The sequence below is a fragment of the Diadema setosum genome, chromosome 19 (assembly GCF_964275005.1).
Source record: "Diadema setosum chromosome 19, eeDiaSeto1, whole genome shotgun sequence".
Lineage (NCBI taxonomy): Eukaryota > Metazoa > Echinodermata > Echinoidea > Diadematoida > Diadematidae > Diadema > Diadema setosum.
In genome coordinates this window covers 24072374-24099281 of record NC_092703.1, presented here as the reverse complement: position 1 = coordinate 24099281, position 26908 = coordinate 24072374, and the positions used below count along the sequence as shown (strand labels likewise).

General features: G+C 40.9%; 2 protein-coding genes across 2 annotated transcripts; one reads left to right on the top strand and one right to left on the bottom strand.

The window, feature by feature from the left end:
* Positions 1-2784: 2784 nt before the first annotated feature.
* On the bottom strand, positions 2785-17195 carry LOC140243143 (lysine-specific histone demethylase 1A-like). Its single transcript, XM_072322871.1, has 14 exons — positions 16632-17195; positions 15353-15491; positions 14738-14871; positions 14053-14131; positions 13447-13556; positions 12468-12734; positions 10941-11086; positions 9928-10018; positions 9036-9170; positions 7733-7806; positions 5711-5955; positions 4545-4732; positions 3543-3785; positions 2785-3091 (listed from the first exon to the last, which is right to left on the bottom strand). The coding sequence occupies exons 1-14, from the start codon at positions 16959-16961 to the stop codon at positions 2786-2788; spliced, it is 2487 nt and encodes an 828-aa protein (XP_072178972.1). The 5' UTR covers positions 16962-17195; the 3' UTR covers position 2785.
* Positions 17196-26908, top strand: LOC140243142 (uncharacterized). Its single transcript, XM_072322870.1, has 5 exons — positions 17196-17313; positions 22902-23048; positions 23944-24771; positions 25481-25868; positions 26504-26908. The coding sequence occupies exons 1-5, from the start codon at positions 17251-17253 to the stop codon at positions 26614-26616; spliced, it is 1539 nt and encodes a 512-aa protein (XP_072178971.1). The 5' UTR covers positions 17196-17250; the 3' UTR covers positions 26617-26908.

Sequence of the window (26908 nt, the reverse complement as noted above, 5' to 3'; positions counted from 1 at the left end):
CATTCAAATGTGCCAAATGTGTTTTTTTTAAGTGTATAAGTGTGTGACAAACCAGAGAAAAGAAACATTGACTTCTGTACAAAATGGTATATTTACAATGTGACTACCAAAGGTGCATTAATTTTCAAATCTGGACATTCAAGATTTACCCGGCACTGGGCTGATCTACCCAGACATTTTCTGTAATGCATTGCCAAGCATTTCCAATTTCTTACATGATGATTGCCCTCAGTATTATTTCATCAAACTTAGTTGTTTGAAAATATGTGATACAATTTGGCAGGAGTGCCAGGCCCTTCAACCCCCCCCCCCCCCCCCAAAAAAAAAGGGGGGGGGGACATTACATAACTTCATTTACCAAAGCTGAAAACACTGTTTCAACAGGAAAACTGAAAAGTATTACACGTAAACACATTCATCAGCGTGATACCCACAGAACACTGCTGTATGAAAGGCAGGTCGAGTATGCAAAGTCGAGTACACCTGTATCATCTTTGTCACTGATTTTAAACTTCCACTGCTTGCCTCTTATTATTTCCTTTCAAATCATCAGCGAGAATCAACCAGGCATTAGCATCAGACACATTTTATTTGAACTGTGCGAGCATTCTTCTGCATTCATATGACTATGTACTACAGCCAACCTTGCTTAAGTCTACCTAAGTCAAAGGTCTTTGCAAATCCTCTTCTCTTTATATTCTATTGATTTTAATCCCTCATAAGTTAAATTTTCTTCAAGTCAAAGCTATTTGTTCAGTCCAAATAGAATCGATTTAGGCAGGGTTGATTGTACATACTTATGACATCGTAAGTATCACCACGACCATCATTGTCATGGCAATCTCGATAAATGAATTTGGAGATTTCCCAAAGAATTGCGACCGGAATGCTGTCACAGGACATTAAAACGATATCAAGGAATATTTCTCTTTTACAGTTCTGACTGGAAGAGGCTGCATGAGATGGGCAGCCCAGGGATTCCTGATGATTAGAAAAATGCTTTCGTGCCAGCACTGCTTGTAGAGAAACCTGCACTTTCTTCCATACCAATTTAAATCATTCTGGTATTACATGTGGCATTCTGGATTGACTGAATTCTCCTTCAACAAGGGGGAGATTTTCTACGTATTGCACAGTCAAGAGCTGTTGTAATAGATGATGGCACAACAGGCTGTTGATAATCACAAAATTCTTAACACAAAATTACCACTAAATTAACAAGAAGGAAAGTTATTTACAGAGCTAACCTGATACTGTATAACTTTTCTATTTTCTCACTCACTGGAAAGTAAAGTTATAATCATTACAAAAACTGTCTAACCATGAACATTTGTCATTTATCAAAATAAAAAATGCATACCAAAAAGAGAAGAAGAAATTGAGCAATGTAATACAGTGCTCCCATGGAGGTTCATCCACACACTCATTGAAACAACTGTTATAACAATCTGCATTTTATGTCATCAGTGTAATTATATTGTATGCATTATTATCACTGCATAGCTTCTGTGAAGGCTACTCTCTGTTCTGTATCTTTCAGCAAAAGTGTGAGAAAAACCGAACACTTAAATATGCCAGTGAGAATGCATGGTAGAATATTACCCTATGTTTTAGGTGAATGATGGGGCTCTCTTCACACACCTAGAATAAACCGAAATAAACCACAGTATATTTTTTGTGTTGTGGCGCTCTTCATCATAACTAGAGGCCTGATGCCCAGTACTTGTACAGATGCATATGGCAAGATTGTACATTGATTTTCTTGTCTCATACCCATCAGTGTCTTTAACAGTTCTTCTTAACACCAAAGTACTGCCAAATCTAGCTTTGATTGGTCAGCTTCTCAAAGAGTCCACAAACTGTTGAGCTGACCTACAAATACAGAGCATCAATTGGTCCGTACATGAATAAAACCAGTGAAAATGGGTTTGTGCAGAAATTCAGTGCTGGGATGCATCTACAGTGTATGTACTCAGTTCAGCCCCAAGGGTGCAATTGTGCTGAGTTGTGGGAAGCTGGAAAGGAGCCAGGTATTACAACATGGTGATACCCTCATTTCAATAAAGGTTGTCTTCATACTTCCAACTGGTACACCCATTTCAACACTCAATCCTTGAGATCACAGGTGTGTATGAGATGTCACACTGAAAAGTATGAATGTGTCCTGGTTTGTAATGGCAACTGCAAATACGCTTCCATGTCCAACTTAAGATCCAACCAAAACTTTTTACACAAAGTCGGGTCAAGTGAAGATGCCTGATAACCTAAAAGACAATGCATATTAACAAATTTGAAGAAAGATCTCTTTTTCTTCTGAAATTGCATATGTATTGCAACTGCATTCTCATCACTGTGCAATCAGAACTTTCAATGGATTGATGATATGAGGGGGGTTACCAAATTAATGGGGCCATAACTTCTTACATACAACTTGTCACAAGCAAAACATTGTACATTCATGAACAGTCTTCTGTCAAGTGGTTGATGAGCCAATAATAGGCAGTGTATCAACACAGAGAGAAGCATATTGTGTATTCATTGCGGATATTCAAAGTTGTTTGCATTCCATTTCAGATCAAAAACAAATGTGAGTGCACATAGCCCCCCCCCCCAAAAAAAAAAGAGCACTTTGTACAAGTTTACAAAAAAGACAAAAATAAGCGAGGATTACAACATTTGTAATCACAGTAGAAGCTTATGTCTATGTACAGACTCGCAAACACATGAAATGCGGATACGGAAATGCAAAAAGATTGACGAGACTGAGCTTGTTGCCAGTTGTCAACTACCTCCTAGCCGGCGGTGCATACGGAGACCCCAGGAACTGGTCGGCAATGCGCCCAGCTTCCCGCAACCCGCTGAGCAGGGCACCGTGGACTGTGGCAGGGTAGTTCCTGATGGTGTGCTCGCCGGCGAAGAAGAGGCGTGGCAGGTTGTTGGCCTGAGGGGGCGCCCCGGGCACGATGGGAGTGGGCGTGACCGGGGTTGCCATGAGGTCGTAGTCGTTGCCCGAGGAACCAGCGGCCACGTAGGAGTAGGAGCCCCGGGACCAGGGATCTGCTCGCCAGCGAGTGACCACTGCGTCTTTTGGCTGGATTTGACAGGCAAGAAAAAAAGGTTACAGGGTGACTCCCATGATAGGTAACAAGACAAGCTTTAATTCCGGTAAAAATCATAATTACATTAACCCATGCATACAACATTGACTACTGGGCATGATTCCAAATCAAAGAATGCTTAAATGTAAAATTGGTGGCACAAATTCAAAATGACAGCCCGCCTAACACAATTTACTATATAATTCACAAGCATTTTGGACTTTTAGAAACACAATCACTACAAAATACTTGGGGGGAAAAAAAAAAAAAAAAAACTCTAACCTACTTTTATGCTTTAGAGGCAGATTTCTGACTTCATATGATGGTCAAGCTATTGTGTGTTGACTCTGATTAAGGTGCCCACTAATCAATCATACCAGTCTAATTTCAATACATTCTTTAGTGCTAGTAATCCCAGTCTTCAGAAGGAATGAACAGACCCACCTGTGGAACAGCGTTGTTTCCAAAGATCCCCTTGAGCACCGTCAGGCAGCGCCCGACGATGACGTCATCGCTGACGTTCTCCATGATCTGGGCCGCCTCCCCGGCCACCAGGGCCAGGAGGACCGGGGCCTTGTAGAGGTTCCAGAAGAGGAAGAGCTCCCCCCGGCTGGCCGTGGTGCTGCCAACGTGGCCAAACAGGTTGATGGCCGACTCCCAGAACACCTTGTCAAAGCACAGCACCACCTATACACACACACACACACATGGACAATCAGAAACATAGATACTGGATATCAAGTACAATGCTGTATATGAAGAGAGTCTGGCCAACTGCAAACTTGGACGCCATGTCTTTACTCAGCGTCAGTGTGTATGCTCGATGTCATAATCAAAGCAAGCTAAGTAGAGCGTAGTTAACAATGGGCACTGCACATGTGATCTCTTTGCTAACAACACGGTTCTGCGTAGGTCACAAGACAAGCTATTGACCAATCGCAGGCTTCAAAACTCATAAGCCGAAAACCAAGTTGGCCAGACTCTCTTTACGTATGGCACTAATCAAGTACAGTGCACTCCCAATTATAACCAACACAATTAAAACAAAATTCTCACTATAGCAAAGTAAAAAAAAAAAAAAAACAGGTCTAAAAATTGTCATTCATATATCTTTAAATATTTTGCTGTTTGGCTACAACAAAATTTCTATAAGGACTTCATTTTAACGTGAGTTGCCCATATTACATCATGCTTGCTCTTGCACAATACAAATCTACTACAGAGTCAATGATATCAATTCACAAATAAATGTAAAAACTCCAATAGCATTAGTGCTTTAATTTTTCATCTGCCAATTTTTCATCTACCTGCCAACACTAGGGTAATGATAATGGCAGGGCCCTCGGGTAGGATAGTGTCAACACTGAATAGGCTACCCTGGATAAAGAAGGCCATATCATTATTATTACCACTACAATAGCACTGCATGAAGAAACTGAAATATACCTTGTTCAGGTTGCCGTAGCCCATCCGCTGTATGGCGCTGGTCTTCCACTCCGGAAGATGGGGTGAGAACTGGACCACGGGAGGGGACTGCTTTAGGACCCCCAGGGGTAGGGTGCACACGGCAGCGTCGGCCTTGAATGTGCAGCTGCCTCCCTGACCCTTGATGCTCTGGGTCACAACCTCAACTCCTAAAGGTCACACACACATACAGAGAAGATAGAGAGAGACACATTGCATAAAGGTGCGGCAAAAACATTTTGAAATAATAAAAATGACAATAATAAAGTACATTTATAATGCGCCATATCTATCATTACTGAAACTCTCAGCGCAGAACTATCTTGACTCGGGGCAGGGGGGGGGGGGCAGACATGCATCCCGATCACACTTAATTACTAACCAAACAAAGTAACTTTCACAAACTCTGTAAAGGATAAATCACATGACCTGTGTAAGCTCTGCACCAGCAAACTGGGTCGGTACGATGAGGATGTTCTTACTATATTCCTTTGTTTCCTGTGACTTCTTATAAAGGCATATATCACAAGCACAAATCTGAAGACTAAATCATATTTTTCTTCTGTTAATACTAATTATTCAACAAGCTCATTAATGTAGGGCAGGATTACCCTGTACTCAAGGAATCATCACTTTGTTGATACATACATTGTTCCCCCCCCCCCCCCCGAGAAACATCTTAGCCAAAATGAAGAGATCTTCTGCAATGTTTTACACAGCTATAAACACTTCCTGTGCCTGAGCACATCTATGTATCTCACCAAGCTACCAAACAAAAATATTTCAGTTTCCCCAGACATCTAAGCCAACAATGTAAATCAGACAAAACACACATTGTGGCATTTAATGCAATAGTCCCTGCCACGGGAAGTATGGAGGATAAAGCAACATCCAAACACAGCTTGCCAGAAGTGACGATAGGGGTAATAAAAGAAACTTCTTCTTTTTTTTTTTTATAAATTGTGCAAATGCACACAACAGCTAGTTCAGAAGACCCTGCCTAAGAGAGTTCAAAATTAGGCTAATCAAATGGTTTGCTGCTGCTCAGAAAAAAAAAAAAAAATGCATCTTGACTACAAGGTTTATGAAGAAAACAACAACAAAAACAAAAAACAAGTAGGTTCCTAAATGTGCAGATCCTTTCATACCGGTGGAGGTGTGCTTGATCTGTCGGACGACCGTGTTGAGCTTGATGTCCAGCCCCTCGGACAGGGCTACGGGCACGCAGGAGTAGCCGTTGCGGACGGTCAGGTGGCTGCCGGAGAACTCGAAGTCGTCGTCCTGGTCCCAGTGCTTGAGGGAGAGAGTGGAGAGGGGTGTGGCGTTGGCAAACTCCAAGTTGGCAAAGTGCCAGTCCAGGATTTGGCGGTCGCGAGACGACAGGTACACATCGCTGGGCAGGGGGCAAGGCAAGGGAGTTGCAAAATGATATGAGACTTTATTTAACATGGTGTCAGTGGGACTTCTACACACATGACATTTACACACAGTGTCCATATAAATACACATTTTGTTGCACTGTACTGTTGATGAGATTTTACACTTCATTTACACACTGTTTAAAGATAATAAAAAGTTTTGGTACCTCAAAAGTGTCCTTGAATTTTCTTGTCTTAGTTTGTGTTTCAGATTAAAGTACCTTTCATATAACTAACACTGTGACACTTACTCGCCCCAAAGTGCTCTCATGTCTTAGTAATCATGCAATTAACTGCGACCAGCAGCCCCATACGCATAGCGACCAGCAGTCCCATACGCATAGCGTAATCGGGCTTCGCATTGTAGCATTCAGGATCATGACAGATTTAGTATCGCAGGGTAAATGTCAACTGAAAATCCCATGAATTCTTCAATTTGAAGACTTACCAATTAAGTTGAAGTATTGAAACAGGCTTCGGGCAACGTTTGGTTCTGCCTATAGTCCCTTTCTGTTCGAATTGATGACTGAATGTGACTCGGTCGACAGGACCTTAGGAGAGCTACATACAGTACACTGAATACTACAGCCAGTGCACGCGAACACATCACATGCACACAAATTTCAAATCCATGAACGGATAAGATGTTTGTGTGCGCATGCGCTGGCCATGGTATCCAGTGTATGTATAGCTCTCCCAAGGTCCTCTCGACCGAGTCACATTCAGTCATCAATTCGAACAGAAAGGGACTATTGGCAGAACCAAACGTTGTTCGAAGCCTGTTTTCAATACTTCAACTTAATTGGTAAGTCTTCAAATTGAAGAAATTTTTGGATTTTAAGTTGACATTTACCCGCGATACTAATTCTGTCAAGATCCTGAATGCTACAATGCGAAGCCCCATTACGCTATGCGTATGGGGCTGCTGGTCGCAGTTAGCTATGCGTACAATGGGCTGCACGCTGCTGTTCGCAGTCAGTCGTTTCGTACAATATTTATCGACGCTGTACAGCGTCGGCTCTGGTACGAAACCATTATTGCATGATTACTAAGACATGAGAGCACTTTGGGGCGAGTAATTCTCACAGACAACGTACTTTAACCTGAAACACAAACCAAGACAAGGAAATTCAGGGAAGCTTTTGGGGTACCAAAACTTTTTATTATCTTTAAATAACTGCAGGTTTTGCAGCACTGCAGATGCTACAATCAGAATTTGCATTTGATGTTACACAAGATGAAACGTAGTTACTGTCAACACAGTTTTAAGTTGCACCTTCTGTGCATATTTGCCCCAAAATATATTTCACCAAGGCATTCTCATAAGAAAGCATACTGTAAAGCAAAGAAATGTTTATGGCATGAAATTTTCGTGAATTGGAGATGATCGTCTTTTTCGTGGCACGAAATGCTTTTGCGAATTGCCACCGGCATTCAATATCTAATTCTGACAAGAAATTTCACATGCATTTCAATTTCGCTAATCTCAGCTCTCGCAAAATTCACCAAACTAAAATGCACACAAACATTTCTGGTTTTATTGTATCACTTTTATCACTGCTTTTCCATCAGATACTAAACGTGTAAGGCAGTCAAAAGAGAATATACAAGTACTCAATCATCTGGGAGTAATAATGCCTTCAGCAACACTTCATGGCAGAGGCATTAACCCGTTCCGTACAGGAACCTGATGGCCTGCGCATGACGTCTATGGGCATTTCAGAATTCAGTATGGAAAGGGTTAACACTCACCTTGGAGGGTTGTTCTCCAATTCTTGAATTTTCTCTTCAATCTCCCTCTGCTTCTCCTTCTCAGCATCGTACTCCTGCAAAGCACACAAACAATCATCATAATCATGACTGAATTCCATCGTTCATGAACAAATCAAACTACCATTCATGATATATTCTTCCATCATTCATCAAGTAAGCATGAAAAAGTCCTCTTTTGCTAACAAGACTCCAGAGTCCAATGCTAGAATAATCAGTGGTAATTCTTGTACGCATCCCTTGCCTTCATCTGAACCAAACTAAATGACATGCACCCATACATATTTTAGAACTTTGGCGCAAATTGCATGAGGGTTTAGCAGTGACAAATCAAAGTATTCCTTTCCTTGCTTTACAGTTCCATGGACGGCTACCTTTACCAAGAAAATGAAATCAAGACTGTAGTGTCTATGGTAGGCATCAGAATTATGACAAACAAAGATTTCTCTCTCTCAGTAAGCTAATTACATGTACTAAAACTTTAAAGATATCAAGGGGCAGAAAATTTGTGTTGAATGACAGCACAGCTATGTATTCTTTTGTACTACTTGACCGTTTTCTTCTTCTCATATGGCACAATGTTCCTGGTTGATACCGTTTACTGACTATTGTATATTTGTGTGTGTGTGTGTGTGTGTGTGGGTTGGTAGGTGGACCACTTCACCGGGTTAACATCCTACTCTTTGTGATACATGAATGGAGTTCTTTTACATGTGTGAGTCACAATTCCCTCAGGAATCGTGACTCACTCAGGAATCAAACCCAGGTCATTTGGATTGGAAGGCAGACAGGCAACTGATGACTGAGTCAAATTAACGCCCTTCACCCGACCCTTTATGAAGAAGGCTGTAGTACATCAAGCAATCCTAGCATATTGTCCGTGGGGATAATTAGTGGGAATTCACCCTTATCCGTTCAATCTACTGTATATGCCATATATTTAGCAAGTCTAAATTTTCGTGAATCGGAACTTACCGACAATTTCACAAGTGGTTAAATTTGCAATCATGGAGTAATGTACTGAACAGAGAAATGTATACAAGTGCATCATATTCATATCGGGATCAGAGTCATTATTTTCAAGTATCTTTAATTTCGCAAATAGCACCTGACTTGTGAAATTTGTTTAAAGAAAAACCTCCCGAAATATTCAGCAAATACAGTAAATTGGACCAGGCCCAGAGCCATTAAAAGGCATGATGCGTGGATACTACACACAATGTGCCACTCCACAGGCAGTGACAGATAAGGAGAATATTTAACAAAAGGTTTTCCCAGAACTCACTTTGCAGGCGGCGTTGAGGTCCCTCAGCTTGCTGCGGACCACAAACTCAGCAGTGATGTCTCGCTGCTGTTTGCTCTCGCTGGCCTTCTTGTGCTGTCGGTTCAGCTCCTTGATCTTGTCTTGCAGTGACAGCAGCTGAGCAGGCAAGTAATAAAAAATTCCCCAAGTGACATACAATTAAAGACGAGTGAAACCCAAATACACATGTGGATTGAGTGAATGCAGCAACATTAGTAGAACGCATCACTTTTAGAACACATCTTTTAGATGAAGTCCTTTCACCATCGCGGTGAAACGATTTCTATATGGTATGTGAATCTCACATTATGGCCTTTTTTTTTTCAAAAAGCAAAGCAACATATGTGAAGATGACAGTGATTCATATTTGCCTTGTAATCATTTCTTTCTGAGATATGATCATTGATAAAGAGCAAGAATCTTTTATAAGCAATTGTGTACAGGCTTGGTGTTAAACTGTCAAGATACACTGCAGCTTTGTGCAAATCTCTCACCAATGATTACTTGATATGTGTTTCCCAATTTTGTTATGGTGTGTACATAGAATAACTTTTCTTGCACTCACAGCAATTGACCCAATGAGAAAACAAATAAAAGCATGAGTTCAGCAACACATAAGATTAAGAACAGATAAAGCATTTCGAAAAAGAGTAAGAAAAATGATGGCAATGAAAGGGATGGTGTTGAAATAGTTTCTGTACCCTCCTCATTAAAGATATGGTATGTAGTAACACATGAAAATTATCGCAGCATTATCTATGACTGGAAATAAGTGAATGTCTAAAATTAGCCCACAGTGCAAAGGCACTCAGGTCAACAAAAGGACAAGTCTGCCATTGCAAAGTAACATATGTCCATGTATAACCATGCTTACCCTGGACTGAACTTGCTTGATCTCGTCCTGGAGACTGATGATGTTTCTCAGGTAGTCACCCTTCTTCTCTTTGACTTGCTTCTCTTGCAGTCTGGATAAGGAGAAAGGAGAACATGCTGAGAAACTTACAGGCAACATACATACGTGACATTCAAAACCAACCTGCACCAAATGCCACAGTACAGTGGAACCACAATACAAAGAGGTCTGACATACATGTACCAAAACCCTCTCATAGCAAGGGGATTTTGTAGGTTCCAATCCTCAACATTTTTTCCCTTATGTAGACAGAAATCACTGATATAATGAGATAATTGTCATGATTTTTAGGTCCTCGTTAAAATGAGGTTCTCCTCCTGTAATACCGGCTCTGTTGCATTTATTGATTCCTTTCCACCTCTTCCTCTTCCCCCACAATACAAATAAAGCAATAAGATAACACGGTTGTGGGAAGTTTTTTATTATCTCAAACAATAAACACTTCATTCTAAGAAGTAACATTAAAAGATTGCATGGTCAATTTACTGTCCCTTTACATTCTTTGCTTTCTTTCCACATTCACTGCCTTTTTCATGAGAAGCTGGGCAAGATACACATGTATCTAAAACAATCCTTAGAATCATTCACGACAACCAAATGGTTAAAGAAAAGTATGTAACTGCTCACAAGAGTCAATGGGGAACACATAATTACTGATGTGACAAGGTGTATTACAAAGAGATCTATACAGGCAACTTGTGTTATAACAAACTGCTTGGTATCGGCAGTTTTCTTTCCTTTTATCAAAGTACATACATATAGATAGATGAAAATTTGAAGACCTAAATTTTTACTTGGTTTTAATGAGAATTTTATCATAACCATGTTCGTTTTAACGAGAGTGCCCTAGACATGCAAAGAGAATATTTTAAGAATACTCAGTGCATCACAAATACAGCAATCAATACTGTGCTCGCGACACACAGTACATAAACATAAAACCGTCGACAGTCTGCGTAGAAGGACACGCTTACTTGATGACTAGCTCCAGGGCCTCTCCCAGGGAAACAGGCTTGCCGTTCAGGTAGTTAAAGTCCAGCTGGTGAGACAGGTAGGAGGTGGCCTCCAGGAGACGATTGAACTCTCGCTCAACCATCTCATCCTTGTCCTTGGGAATTTGCTGAGGGAAAGACGAGAAACCTGTCTGTTATTTTCCTGACATTCAAAACTCTCTTTCCTTCCATTCCCTCCCCGAACCCTCAAATACATATGGCAAGAACGCCAGACTTTATGCTGACAGTCCCAATTACTGCATATACTAAGAAAATGGAAGTAAAGGCAGTTCCCCTTCTAAGACTTTGGGGTTGTACTCCTAAAATCTACTCCCCATCAACTGAAACAGAGTTCAGGCAAAACACTGGTACTAAACATTCAAGAAACTACAACACAAACAGTGAACTGCATTACATTAGAACATACTTATAGGGAATCACTTTAAAAGGCATTAAACTTAAAGGACAAGTTCACCTTCATAAACATAAGGATTGAGAGAATGCAGCAATATTAGTACAACACATTAGTGAAAGTTTGAGGAAAATTGGACAATCGATGCAAAAGTTATGAATTTTTAAAATTTTTGTGTTGGAACCGCTGGATGAGGAGACTACTAAGGCTCGTGATGTCATATGAGTACAACAGTATAAAGAAAATGTAAAGAAAATTCATCATATATTCACTTTTTTCGCATAATAAAAAAGCATTTGACTTGCCTCTTTCTAAAGGCAATGGGAATAACATTACCCATAACATATGTCAGTAACGAGTCAAGGGAATGTGTACTTTTTTCAAAAGATGAAATTTTGTGAAATTCTCTTTATATTTTCCTTATATTGTTGTACGCATGTGACATCATACACTGCAGTAGTCTTCTCATCCAGCGGTGACTGCACGAAAACTTCAAAAATTCATAACTTTTGAATGGATTGTCCGATTTTCCTCAAACTTTCAATGATGTGTTGTACAAAGATTGCTACATTCTCTCAATCCTCATGTTAATGAAGGTGAACTTGTCCTTTAATTGGGTTTAGTAATTTTCACTCCACATGTTGTTTTGATGTATCACAAAGAGAAGGTTATGATAGAGTCTGCAAGAAGAATGTTTTTCTAGACGTTGTAATGTGGTTCAGTCAGTAGCACATCTGCACCCAAATCCAACGGACGCAGGTTCAATTCCCCATGTCTCGCTGAGCAATGTTGTGAGCAATCATACAGTCCCCTCTGGTAACAGGTAAAACACACTCTGTCCCGCAACTAGAATATTGAATGGAGGTCCTGTGTGGGAGAGAGTCACAGCCAACGCACATTAAAGATTCCACTTCACTCCTTCATTTTAACCTGTTGACGATGGGCTGATGTTGCTACAACACGCATTTTCCATAGACACTTGCTCGAGTATACTCGGGTCTACCCCAATGAAGTGGCCCATAAACCTATCTACCCATGCAAAAAAGTGCCTAATCTTTAAGCATGAAGCTGTACTTAATGGAAGAAGAACAACTCACTGTCTGGCCTCCACTCTCAAACAGTGGACACTTCTGCTTGACCTTCGCCAGCTCCATGTTGACCTGCTTGCTGACGATGGTCATCGGGTTGCCCCCGAGTCCGGTCACCACCATCGCGCCGAGGTCGGCCACGTAGTTGTTCTTGCGGTAGGTGGTGACACGGCCGCCCACCCGGTCGCGGGCCTCCAGAAGGGTGACGTCAATGCCGAACGCCTGCAGCTGCCGGCCGGCAGTCAGCCCAGCGATTCCTGCCCCTACGATGATGACCTGTTTGGGATGACCATGATAGACGATGGAGAAAAATAATGGTCAGGCATTGTGGATTACTCTTCTCCTTCAGTATCGCAAATAGGGATGCTAACTTTGAAAACAGAAATGCAATATTTTAAGGACTGAAAAGGGCTCTTTTTTTTTTAGTGGAAAAACAGTATTCCCCCCCACCCCTCCCCCCCCCCAAAAAAAAAAGGCAACAGCATGATAAATGTCATAATGATGAGTTTCTACAGAGTATGCCAAACAAGAACATGTCCTCATTGCTTGTTTGGGAAAACAGACAAGCATCTATTTTGAGCATACCAAACAGACTGTAATCATTTTGCACATTTCTAACTTTTATCAACGTCTGCTGGTGAAGACTTGATCACTCCTCAGTGGCTTAGTCGAAACACACATGGGATGACGTGGATTCTTTTGAGTAGTATCTGCTTTTGTTTCAAATATCAGTCAATTTGTTACATGACAGCAGCCCACAGGTGTACAGTATCAGTCAGACAAACCTGCAAGCACCAGAAGAGCACTATTGTAAGTCATATGGCTCTACAGAACATACAGTACTTGTGGCAAAATAATACACATCTACAATTTGGATCTGATGTTACTCTTGCAGTTATGGTGCCCATAAGTCCACTAATTAAAATAGCAGGGGGGGGGGGGCAGAATCTGCTCCCTTCAGATTTAGCATAGCCAAAATGAACCTCACCTTGAATGAGGACCTCTGGGGAGGCGGCTGGATCCTCTTGTACACGCCGAAGTTGATGTAGCCGTGCCGCTCCAGGTATGCGTGCACCCTGACTATCAACTGCACATCACCTGGTGTCAAGAAAGAAAGCAAAACATGGAGGAATAGTAACACCACTATTGTCCTCTTCACCATAGCAATTTTATGGGGGAATATTCCTTTGCATAACCGTACTGTGCACATCAAAACTACGTAACCAAGTTATTGTACTTCCCGCACTAACAGTCTTCACAGACTGCATAGGCCTACACGTAAGACTACATACTGTAATTATGGTCTCTGGGCAAGACTTTTTGACATCTTTCATGATTTTTTAGGATGTACAGTAAATTGTATCAAACTAAAGACTGAATTCAGTCATTTCCATAACTCTCCACATCAATCTCTAAACACTTCACAAATGTACATGTATTTCACACTTATCATTCACTACTGTATGGGCAACATGCTTGTTCGTGTTTGTGTGCTGCTGCCAGTCTTGAAATGCTGCGTACAATTGACATCACATGACACAACCATGATTACAAAAGAACTACATCAACATTCAAAACATTCTCAGATACTTACTGTTGTAAGGTGCTTCGATCTGAGGCAAGGCATTCTCACAAGTTAATTGGACCTTTGGGTTTTCAAGCCACAACTGGAGCTGCATTTAAAAAAACAAAAACAAACAAACAAACAAACAAAAAATGTCATTTAACAATAACAAATACCCTGGGTAGTACTCATGTTACATAAGATATAATTTCATTATTCTATTCAATTACTAATTTCTTTTTTTCTTCAAGATGTGCCATCTCATTGCAAATCATATTTTACTACTGTATTTTACGAGCAAGGTCGACCAGGAACTAGATGAGCACCATAGTCTCCATGAGTAAAATCATGAGTAAAATCACATAAATGGTAATTGTTTCCTCGCCATCTGAGGGTAACTTATCAACAAAACAATCTTTTGGGCAAATAACGTCAGTATGTTCTTCTACACCTATGTGTGCATCTATTCATAAATCATGCAACAGTTTTAGCAAGACAGCACAATCACCGTCACTACTTTTGCCTGCTTCCATCCAATAACTTTTGGTGAGGGAATTGCAGAACAGACACATCATAAATTTCCAAACTCATACTGTTGGATCAAAGTGTCTCTTTACACTCAGCTCTGAAATTTTAGCATACTTGTACTTGTACTTTAGATATTTTATATATAAGAAGTACAAGATGCACTATGATAACAATCTTAGATGCATACAATTCTGTTTCTGATGTAGAGGAATAGCTTCTGGGTCTGCGTCGGGCTCTGGATGATGTCAGGGAAGCAGGCTGCCTCCTGGGAGGTCATCTTGTCGTGAGGGAGACGGGCAGAGAAGGCTGCTCCCTCAAGACCTACATGATTACAAAGAAGAAAAAAAATATAATAAAATAACAATCATCATCATCATCACCATCATCATCAACATCATCATCATCATAATAATAATAATCATAATAACAGAAGACAAATACAATGACACCTTTTTCTCTTACAGAAAAGAACAAACTGAGAAAAGTATCACAGAACTCTGTCAGATACTTCCACATTGTACATTATAACATGCCAAGAAGTTTTCATCAGTGGACAGTGTTTCATATATGTTTTCATACATCATTAACATTGAAGTACTCAAGTACGTTCACAAAAAAGTAATGAAAACAATCAAGGAGTTGTTACAAATCTCAAACTGGATATTATACGGCCTTTATATCTGAAAGGCAGAGTCTTGCTTAAAGTGTTTTATTTTCGAGTGTGAATAGAGATTCTGTCCAATCTATAGTGGCCAACAGCCAAACATGACACCGATGGAGAAGACTGGGCACATGCAGGTACCTTTGGGTTCGGACAGCTCTTCCTCTGGCTCCTCCTCCTCTGGAATTCTTGCCGTTCTCTTGGACTGTCTCTCCTCCTCAGAGAAGTATTCATCTTCCGATAGGTTGGCCAGCTTCTCATCCATCTCACGGTATTCCACCTGCAAAGTGCAGCCAAGTTGATGTGCATGGACATTAATGGAGCATTCTAGAAATTTCTATACTACTCCCCTACGTGTGCATAATTAAGTGTCATGACTGCGAAATTTCACGGGTCTGATTTCTACACACAGTGCAAGATAAAAGAGGCAATTGGCTACTGTCCCCTCTTATCATCTAAACATACTGACATTTCTGGAACTGATTTTTATGGTGCAAGCCCCTCCCATGCATTGTCCATCTCAGAGTAACCCCCCCCCCCCCCAAAAAAAAAAAAAAAAAAAAAAAAAAAAATGAAAATAAGAAACAAATTCATACAAACTGACCACCTTTTGGATACACTTACAATTACATTAAACTTTCCAGGCTCAGTATTGGATCTGTTGAATGGCCTTCAAAAAAAAGTCTTTGACTTACAAATATAATGCTGTGCATCAATTGTTTAAGCAATATAGTGAAAAGCCAAAACATGTGCTTTCGGTCAGAAAGTCTTTATATGCAGAGATTTAATTGAGGGAGAGTGAGAGGAGAGTAGATTACCTGGTCCTGGCGTACACTCTGTAGTAGTAATGTACAGTGTACCGGTACGTCAATCCTCATTTCCTTCAAGGAAAATAAACATGTGCATTTTTAGTCTGCACTAAAAAAGGTGGGTTCCACCTTGTATTATTGCTTTGTTTACTTCAAGGAATATTTCAGCCATTTTAAAACCAACTTATTTAACGTTAGATCTAGGAAACCTAACGTAAGTCTAGATGCTACATCCAGTAGGGTCTAACCGTTACACCTAACACCCTAACTATAATCTTTGAATTCCTCTTCGAATTATCGGAGTATAAACAGATGCTCTTTCATTTTCATAAAAGATTTCTCATTATCTTAAAAAATCATCATAAAAAAAAACAACATTGGAAACCTAGCTGAAGCACCATCTCAACCAAAACTGTACAATCGCCGCAAAGGTCATCAGTGGTCATGCTTTCTATTCTTTCTATCATTAGGCCTAACTTACGTTAGAGTAGTAGGCCTAGATTCTAACGCGTGGCCGTTAGTAGCTTTAGTATCAACTTGATTTGATGACCCTGGCCTGACAGTAAACTGCTGATAAATCTAACTGTTAGAACGTGTCCTTGTGAAATTACCCGAGGTCTCTTCCTCCTACTCGTTCTTCTAAGGGGCTCGTCATTTCCATTAGATGCTTGCCCCTTGCTGTGGTGCGATGTTGTCGGCATAATGCTGTAAACTGGTGTAGGATGATGTTTTCCAGAACTGGTGGAGCTTGACGAGTGTATGGATGCCGAGGTGGCCGCGGGTGTTACAGATGGGGTCTCCACGCCAGTGGCCGAGGCGGAGGTTTGACTGCTCGAAGTACCCTGGTGCGCTTGAGACGGGCTATTTCTGTCCCTCTTCTTCGCGCCTTCATCTCCACTATTATTCGTGCTGCCGCTAGAATCCTTCTCTTTCTTCTCCATTCTGCCAAGTATTATTCCTCAAACTCAGGAACAATGGAATTAGCCAGTAAGATACCGACGTAAATAAACTTGGTCCGACTCTCTTTTCACGAACACACACAGCCAGCTAGCTAGTCTTTGTGTGTAGTTTACAGGTCGAAGGTGAAATCAATCAAGTGATGCATTGTGGGTAATGACTAAATTTAATTAGATTTGATCGCCATGATCGTGTGATCTCGCTGATTTGTCAGTCATATTTCCTATGATCAAACAAGCTCGATAGACCACAGAAACAACATCATCAGCTGAAATGATTTCACCGGGAAATATCCCACCCAACGCCTACCAGTCCTTGTCATCACGCGTGATGCGGGTAAGGAGAAATTTTGACATAAATTTTTGTCACACTGTCTGAGCGGGTGAATACAAGTCTGTGTGATTGAGATCCGGACATGGTGCGTGCGTGTGATGTCCTGCGCTAGCACTACGTGAACAATTCAGGTGGAACGCAGGGTGTAGACTGAGCCTTTCTTTCTGAAAACAACGTTCAGATAACAATCCTAAGCTCGAATACTTTCCCTCATAATATGTTTGATATTTCTTCTTTGAGAAAATGTTTCGTAGAGTTTTCGAAATGACTCGTATGGCTTTCATTTTGCAATTCCTCTTGGGGGTGTTCGTTGAGATTTTGCTTGCGGTGATAGACGACAAAGGTGATCTTCAGTCATATTTAATCACAGTCCAAATCATTATCATAATACGTTGCCAACTTGCGCACTTCTAAAGAATTTCTGTTCAAATGGGCAACAAAATTTTTATAGAAATTCAATGTAAGTATGATTTATGTGTGAACAAATTTACAAATTAATAAATTAGCAGAAATTTAACCCTTTGCCGTTATTCGAATTTAGAAGGGAACAATTTAGTGTTACATTGTACTATTGCACATTATGCATGCACATTATAATACACAATGATCAGAGTAGATGTGCGTTGCTCACTCGGAATTTTTGGAATTTTGTTCCGCAACCAACTTTGTCTGAATTCTGTCAGAATGAGAGTTTTAAATATTTTCAAGAAAATTAGTTATAGTTTCTAGGAGAGGTTTTGTTCTTAGTTTATGTATGTTATTTCTGTGTGTGTGTGGTTTATGCGTGTTCAATGTTTGTTTGTTTGAGTTGGGTTTGTGATGTTTAGTTGTTTATTTCCGCATGCAGCTGGTTATATGTTCGCAGCAAAACAGAAAAAGATGAGTAAGATTAATCATGATAGAACAAATTAAAGACAACACATTATTTTCCGCTATTTCGGCATACAATAAACTGTTACTGTCGCTGATGATGATTATTAGACAGTGAGGCGCGCTAACCAAATTCGATATTTATGATAATAATTATGCTATAGTTCCGTGGACTGAAAGTCATATTCATTGAAATTAGATCGGACAAAACTAGATCATTATGTGGGCACGTCGATTAGAAGCGCGGATGCAAGAGATGTAGGAATATTTATCGACTAACGAGGAGGATTCATTGCAACTATCAGTAATGGTCGAAATGTATCGGAGATGAAAAGTATATATGGCTTCCTTGCACTCACTGTGTACCCGTGCATATAGAATCAAAATCATAGGCCCACAAATAGTAATAATGATAATAATACTAATTATAATGATAATAATAATAATAATATTAATAATAAATCAATTCATAAAGCGCAAAACATATAGACATATTCTTTTGCGCTGCAAAAGCTTCTGTTTTAGCCTATTTGATGATAATAGACAGTGAAATAATGAAAAGATGTGTTTTTGAGTCGCGATTTAATGACTGCTTTATACAGTTGGGGATTTCCTGACCTTTAATGGCAGGTCAATCCACAGTTCTACAATATGCCCTATCCCTATACCCTTATAAATAATTGTATAGAGAGAAAGGGAGAGAGAGCGATCGGAGGTAGATCAGGGATCATAATCATAATAATTTATGATATGAATTGTAGACCTATATAGGCGAATTGGTGTAGGCCTATAGCATTCAATAAAATATTGCATTAAAACAATATCATTCTAAACTACATGGATGCCGTCCAGATTTTTAAGGTAATCTATGCCCTATTAATAATGTTTTTCTTACATTTTGATGAGAATCTCATCCCCATGTTATTATGTTAGCTTTATTCAAAGGGAGCATATTCAAACAAGAAAAAAAAACAAGTGAAAGTTTCATGAACTTTTATAAAAATCGGGCACAAATATGAAAGTAAGAAAAATATAAGCGATAATCACCATTATGCATTCTTTGGTTTTGAAATGGCTGAGATATCCAAAACAGAGTGATTCTAAAAAGTGTGGGACCCACACTTTATTACTATCGCTTTGTTTTACTTTGTTTTTGAATGTTTCAGTCATTCCAAACCCGATTTTCATCAAATAAACTTTGAATTCCTCTTAAAATGGTATGCTCTGTACTATTTCATATGTAAGTGTTTTCTTGGTATCTCGCAAAAAGTTGAAAGCCCAATTCTCATCTCCACCAATACTGTACCATCCCTTTAATTGTCTCCTCATTACACTCTTATTGGTTCGACATTTTTGTTAGGACGTGAACAACATTGATACGTACACTCTGTAGGCCTACAAGCTATCCTGAATGAAGTTTCCCCCTTTCTCAAATTGTTTATCTTTGGGGGCATGCAGTGATTAAAAAAAAAATGTTGGAGTTATCACATTTAATGCATATTTATGTATGTCAGTTGTATCCCAAAGGCGTCCTACCATATAAACATTTCACAATAAAACCTATAGATATAAGGAGATATCACTATTTTTCACAATAAACCACAACTGTATCTCAGACGGTTTACTCCAGAAACAATTCATTGTAGGCCTGAACTATTGTTTTGTGTATATTTCGCAATACTTGACATTGATTATACTGATTAACTTTCTTACATTGGTTGTTTCTATCCGTAACTCACATTTTAGAATTATTTGAAGCACTAAATCTGGGTTTTTGTTTCATCTGCAACTGGTAAATGATACATTTAATGCATGGAGTTGTGTAACTGCAGTGAACTGAGGACTGTAGGGAATGACCCAATCACGTCTAGGGTCATTTCACTTACATCTTGTCTCATGATGGCTGTTTTGAGAAAACACTTGCCAAAAAATGTCATAACCATAAGCCTTTATTTTCTTTTGTCATATTCTTCAAAAGACCAGAACAACAACAAAAAAAAGTTAGTCTAGGAAGAAAGAGTAAAGTCTTACAAGATTTGATCAAAATCGGATGAAAATTAAGGAAGTTACGAAATTGTGAAGTTTCACTAAATATTATCATTTTTTTATAATGCAGGCCCATGAAACAGTAACTGTACGGTGATGCCAGTGTCATTAACACCTCTTCCAATATTTTGCGTGCTTATTATAATTTTGCGTATTTGATGAAAACGCGCGAAAATTCCATAAATTCCATACCCTGCTCGCTTATCTTATGTCCGGTCCTTCTATTGTTCTGCTGTCCATTTGATTCTACTTTCACGTGACTCTGTTACCAATTTGAATAAGAAATTATGATGTATGTTGGATGGCAATATAGCAGCGATTTTGCCGTACAATCAGTCTAGCTAAAAACGTCATAAACTTTAACAACAGCAACAACGACAGTACCAACGATCAAAGTATTGCCAACAATAAAGACAATGGTCAACCGGAATTATTTCTAACATTGTTCAAATTGTTGTTAACATCATGCATCTAGTGTTTCCTTTCCGTTTTAAACGTTCTTGTAAGATGATACCCCCCCCATGCAGCTGAACCCCAAACTCGCTGACTATCCACAAATATTTACAAAGAGAGTTCTACAAAAACAGAACGATTTATGCCTGTGTACAACACATTAGTGTTTGTATCTTAGATGATGGCAGAGAAAAATAATCATAAAGAATTTGGAGAGCACTCCTTGAAAAACAACAGTGCCGTCAAATTGTGAAAAATGATCTGATTTCACCAAGTTTTTTTTTTCTTTAATCGCCTTATTCTGATATGTTTGTGTGGACTATATAGGAAAAGTAGACTGCAGTGATCAGCTTTTCCATAATGAAGTTTCACATAAGTTTTCTGCACTTAAGTTTCATATAAGTTTTCCAAACGAATCTCTTGACCTTGCTAGTCATACGCTTAATTACTAACTGTTGTTGTTAACTTGTGGTTGTTGTTCCTTGGATATTTCGTGACGACAGTGTTTTCAAAGTTAATACTCTTAGATGGTTTCTTCCGCGTCATCATCATCTTCTCTTATCTTCCTTTCTTGTGTCTTCATTCGTCTACATCTCTTTTTCCTTCATCTTCATCGTCTCATGCTTCCTCTTCTTTTTTTTTTTTTATTTTTCCCTTGTTTCTCTTCATCTACATCCTCTCCAGCTCTATCCATCAATAGTTACTGTGAATTAAAAACTTGCAGAAATGAGCTGTAATATGCAAAGCACAGTTTGTGGGCACCATTTATTTTTCTTTCCGTTTATTTCATTTAAAACCAACGTCAAATCGATAAGCTGCGTGTACACCATGTTTCTCGCGTCCACGTACGGCAGCCCCATTGTTATAGCCCGTAACGTAGTGTGCCGTGGGTAGATGCAGTGTGACATTCTCCTGTTTTCCATCCTTCGCATTTGAGTCTCGTTCGTTCTAGTCCTCGTTTTTTGTTTTTTTCGTTTTTTGTCTTTTTTGTCTTTTTTACCCCGGAATTGCGTACAAGTAAGTGGCACTAGAAAGAAATTATACAAACCTTGAAAGCGCGGTAAGGCTTTGTTTTTACGGTGAAGACTCCTTTTTTTTTTTTTTTTTTTTTTTCTTGCTTGTCAGGTGAAGAAACCCGGAAATGGAATGAGAAAGATGACCTTTTTTTTTTCTTGTTAGCTCTTGAAACCCGGAATTCCCCTCCCACTCCTACTCCCCTCTCCCCCCCCCCCCCCCCCCCCCCCCCCCACTTTTGAAAACGTGGCGCCGGCGGTGATCATATAGCTATGAGACGCTGTTCTCACGGCGTCTGGTCAGGCTAGACTATAGATATTTTCAGTCGCGTCCCGCTACGGACAGCCTCAAAGTTTTGTTACGGCCTATTACGTGCCACCCCTTACAAGATTCCTCATTAGTACCGGGACTGCCGTGGCAATTTTTTGACAGTCTGAAAAATCTGACACGGCATCCACGGCAATGAAGGCCTGTCACGTTTGCTTGTCCCGTCTCACTGTGTTGTTTTACGTCCATCCCGTTTTGCCAACGGTGGCGCTGCCGGGAACATGGTGTAAACGCAGCTTAGAGTCATTGCATCCATAAGAAATGACGACGAAAGTGTGGGCTATCGTATGCAAACATTTCCGATCCTTTCGATTTCAGAAATATCAAAGTCATTGTCTACATGTAATGGTATTATCGGTAGTTTGATGTTTTGTTTTGTTCTTTAAACCCCTTTTTTGGGGGGGCGTATAAGCTACATGGAGACGCAGACATTTTACTGTTTGATGATAAGAATGATAATAACTTTTATACTCGGTAGATAGTTATCAATTCAATGCGATAAAATTTGATTAACGTGTCAAAATGTAAGATTCTCTATAGTTTCCTTTCTCTGTAATTTCCGTGTGACTCTAACTTTCATACTGCCACTGGCATTATTCACTTGTTTGTTTGCTTGATTATTTTTAAAGCAGTTTGATGTTGGCTCCATGTGTCAGTTGTGTTTTCGTAAAGCTGTGCATATTATATCATCAAATCATCGAGGGACAACGTTCTTTATACCTTGGTGTTTTGAGATTTTGCGAGTGCGGACAATGCGAATGTGGCGAATGGGGACAGAAATATCTATATGAATAATGTGTACCATGGTAAAAGGTATGGCTGATATCGAGATATTAGGCCTACTTAATCCTTTCGATTTTTTTCGTCTTCTTCTTTTCAAGGTCCCAATGAGGCACACATTTACGCTGGAACAGAAGCGAATCCTGATGAAATACTTCGAGCAAGGCATGGTCGGCCAGAGCCTCATGTACCAGGAGAAAATCCAGCAGTGCGCTCAGGAAACGGGACTAGAATTCGACGTTGTACGGGTGAGACACATATAAACACATATTATGTCAAAGGTTATTGCTCGGCCGTGAGGGAGAATGTTGACTATGCGCAGACTTGTTAGCAGAATAATTCATTGCCTGAGCTCGGAAGACATAACTATACATGTATTGCACTATACTATAGCGCGTGTGGAGTGGGTTGGCCTAAATTTGTTGCAAATGGTATCAACATGATGTCTTTTATTAGTATACTTGAATATAGGCCCTCCAAATATTTTCTATGTTGGCCTACATGATAATTATGTTCATATTATGAACATCATAATAACGAGAATATTACTGTGTCTTTTTATTTGTTGGGGGCAGTAAATCATCAATTATCAAAGTTGCGGGAGACAGTGGAAGAAAGGGTGGGCAATCGAGAGTTATAGTCCACTACTCATCACATTAAAACGTTTACACTTCGTTTGCCTATCACAGTATAGGCCTACTGAATAATCATGACGGGCGGTTATTGTTGAGAAGCGCTCACAAACAGGCTCTGAAAAGTTCAGAGATTCTCGTCATGGTGGAAGATTGTTTACTTATAGTAAAGTATGTTTATTTCCGTCTCGTGTTTTAAGTGCTTCCTTGGTTCTGGGCTGTGCCTTTTGGTAACATTTCCCGGCGATTTTCTCCAATTAATAAAGATGATGGAAAAATGTGAGATTCTATTTTATTATGTATTCTGAGAAAAGTCTTTTTAGTTTGCATAGTTATATACTTTCATCCATGGCAAATGTTTTCAGTTTTCTTTTTGTATTGTAACAACTTGAGGGGACTTGGCTCACCGCAGACTCTTTTCCGTAGGATCCTGGGCATTTTCATAAGATTACATGGATGTGTTTTACATTGTCTTTGCTTCTTGTGTTTCATGGCTGCTTTTCCTGTTCAGAACTGGATTGGCAATCAGCGCCGAAAACGCCGGCTGGAGGAAGTGCAGCGAGCGTGCATGCAGAACTACATCGACAACGTGCCGCCCAGCGAGCTCGGTGAGGGTATGCCGCCCACCAAAGTGCCGCACATGCTCCCCTCAATGAACCCTCGCCAGACCCAGGTTCTCTTCCTACCCCACATGGCCAAGCAGCACCACCAGGCACTCGCACAGTCGCAGCAGGTCCACCACAGCGGGGCGCTTGGCGACGGAACCAACCACTGTGGGGACGGTGCCGAAGATGAGGGGGGCTCCATGCAGGTGAATCCCATGGCGCTGACGCAGTCGGCACCAGCGAACCAGCAGGTGGCACCAACGGTCCCACCTCCACCGCATTCCTCGCCGCGCATGCCCAACCGCGCGGTTCCGCCGTTCCAGCAGACCCAACCCGTTGCGGGTTACCCCGGAAGCGGAAATGGTTCCGCCGCGGACATCGGCATGGCCGAAATGCAGTCCCCGCCGGCTACCACCCACCAAGGGTCACACCCGACGCCTCGATCCAGCCACATGTCTTCTTCGGCTCAAGCAGTGTCGCCGCTGATGTCTGTCGCTGGGGCGTCCGGGCAGGACGAGGAGATCGCCTTCCATCCCACGCCGATCCGAGGGTTCTTCCCGACACCCCGTGGGGCTAGAATGCTACCGGGCAACGCCCATCCTGTACACCCTCAGCAGCGGACATCCCCACCGTCCTTCACCATGTACCAATCCATGAAGATGGCACCCTCCAAGGAGTCTCCGGAAATGCGACATCACGAAATCCGGCGGGTGGTGGAACAAATACAGATCAGTGTGAGTTCACTCAAAAAAGGGTTCTCTTACTAATATACAGTAGTATGTGTATATAAAGATTTTAATTTCAGGAATGACACTTAAGTGCACTACACTTCCACACAGCAGAGAAGGCCTACATTCTGTTTTTATCATTTTCTTGTTTATGTTTCTTTTATTTACTTTACTTTACTTTACTGCACCAACCTAAGAAGAGAAGGAAGAAGAGGAAGTTGCTCCCTTATGTATTTTCATGTTCGTGATATGTTCACTTCCTCAGGGTGGTTAGACCGCTTTATATCAGCGGTGAGTTACAAATTTATGATTTTGTGAGTTTTCTAGATTGAAAGATTAATCGGTTGTGTATATCGTTTTCGTTCCAATTACGTTTTAAAACTCGGAGGTTAAACAAAAGCTTGCGTTGCTTGTGTTTCCAAAATATCTGGCTACTTCACATTATTCTATTTGGGTTGGAGCTCCTTGATTCCACAACCAAAACCTTAAAATGTGACAGGATTCTGGTAGATACTTGTCCTTCCAAAAATAATGGCCAAAGTACGATCTCAAGGCTAAAACAAACAAACAAACAAACAGTACGACAAACAAAAACTTAATTGTTGACCGAAATCAAAGTATATCCTTTAAGAGTTGTGATTGTTTTGTTAGTTTCGACTGTGAAATGTGCTCGTTTAGCGCAAAGATTATTTTCTACAAACCATTTCTCCTAAAGTTGGACAGACTGGAGCAGCTAGGCTGCGAGTCTCTCCTGGCCACCGTCTCCACCGCCGACCGCTCCGCCTACGTGTGCGGCACGCCCATCGCCCTCCAGTACTTCTCCAAGGTGAACAAGGACCTCCCCATGGCCGAGTATATCCACAAGCAGGTGTCCAGCGACGTCGACTTCGACCCCGACACCGTCGAGGGGAGCCCGACGGACGGCAACGCGACCGACAGCGGAGAGAGCGGCACCGCCTGCGACAAGGCGAAGGACGGCCAGAGAGACAAGGCGATGACCGCCATGGGCCAAGACCACGCCAAGGTCGTCGGCGCTGAACTGTCCAACGCGGACGAAGACGACATGACGTTGGTGGATGACAACGAAGGCGTGATCAGAGCTGGTGAGCTGACGAACACGACGTCGATGTGTTTGAACTTTCCACGATTAAAGTCATAGAATATAAAATACCTTATATTAAGGTCTTATTTACCCAGGGTAGCCTCTTCAGTGTTGTCACTGCTCTACCAGAGGGCCCTGCCATTATTATTACCCTAGCATTGCCAGGTACCCATGTATACACCTGGGTCGAGAGGGACATGGTGGGTAAAACATCTTGTCCAAGGACGAAAGCGCTGGGTGGGATTCGAACTCGGGTTGTCCGATCGGGAGTCGAGAGTCTTATCCACTATGCCACAGCGCCCCCAGAAGCAAGATTCCTTGAAGCAAAATTCCTTGAAATCCGCAAAGCTCACAAAGCAACTTTTAATAAAACAATCAAACAAACAAACAAACAAAAACCAAGTCCCAAAAATTTCCGTCGAAGGAAAGAAAATGCGTTTTCATAGACGATAGACGATATAAGAAAGTCATGCATTTAATGTATTTGGCGCTCATGATGTTGTAAGGCATTTTCAAGTCTTTAAGCCTGCATAATCATTGATATCGGGTCTATTCTCTATTTTTAATCTTTGTTTCTTTGTCTTTTGTGTTTGTGTTCTTTCTCTAACGCCGTGCCCTCGAATCGTCATGGTATAGGTGAGGAGGTTTTCATCGTCAGCAAAGACCGTACGATCATCGGCACGGGGACGCTGTACCCGAGACCGCACGAAAAGATCAGCCTGAAGAGCTCGCCGGACTACGCCGAGTGAGCCCGACCTCTTCATGGCAGCCACGCTAGCCCGGCCGGCGCGTCATCACATGCCGGGAGAAGTTCACGTACTGCAGTAGGAAGGCTTGGGAAAATATCGGCAGCTTTTTGCTCCGCGGTATACACCTGTCGTCACTTCCTGGTTATCACCATAGTTTTTTATCTTGCCAGCGTTGTAGACAGGTAACGAATGTTTTAGAGGGAAATACGACATAGAGAAAACGTGTCTTCTAGAGACGGCGGTAATGTCATGCGTTGATGAGTACCAGCGAGGAGCAAAACCAGCAAAATGT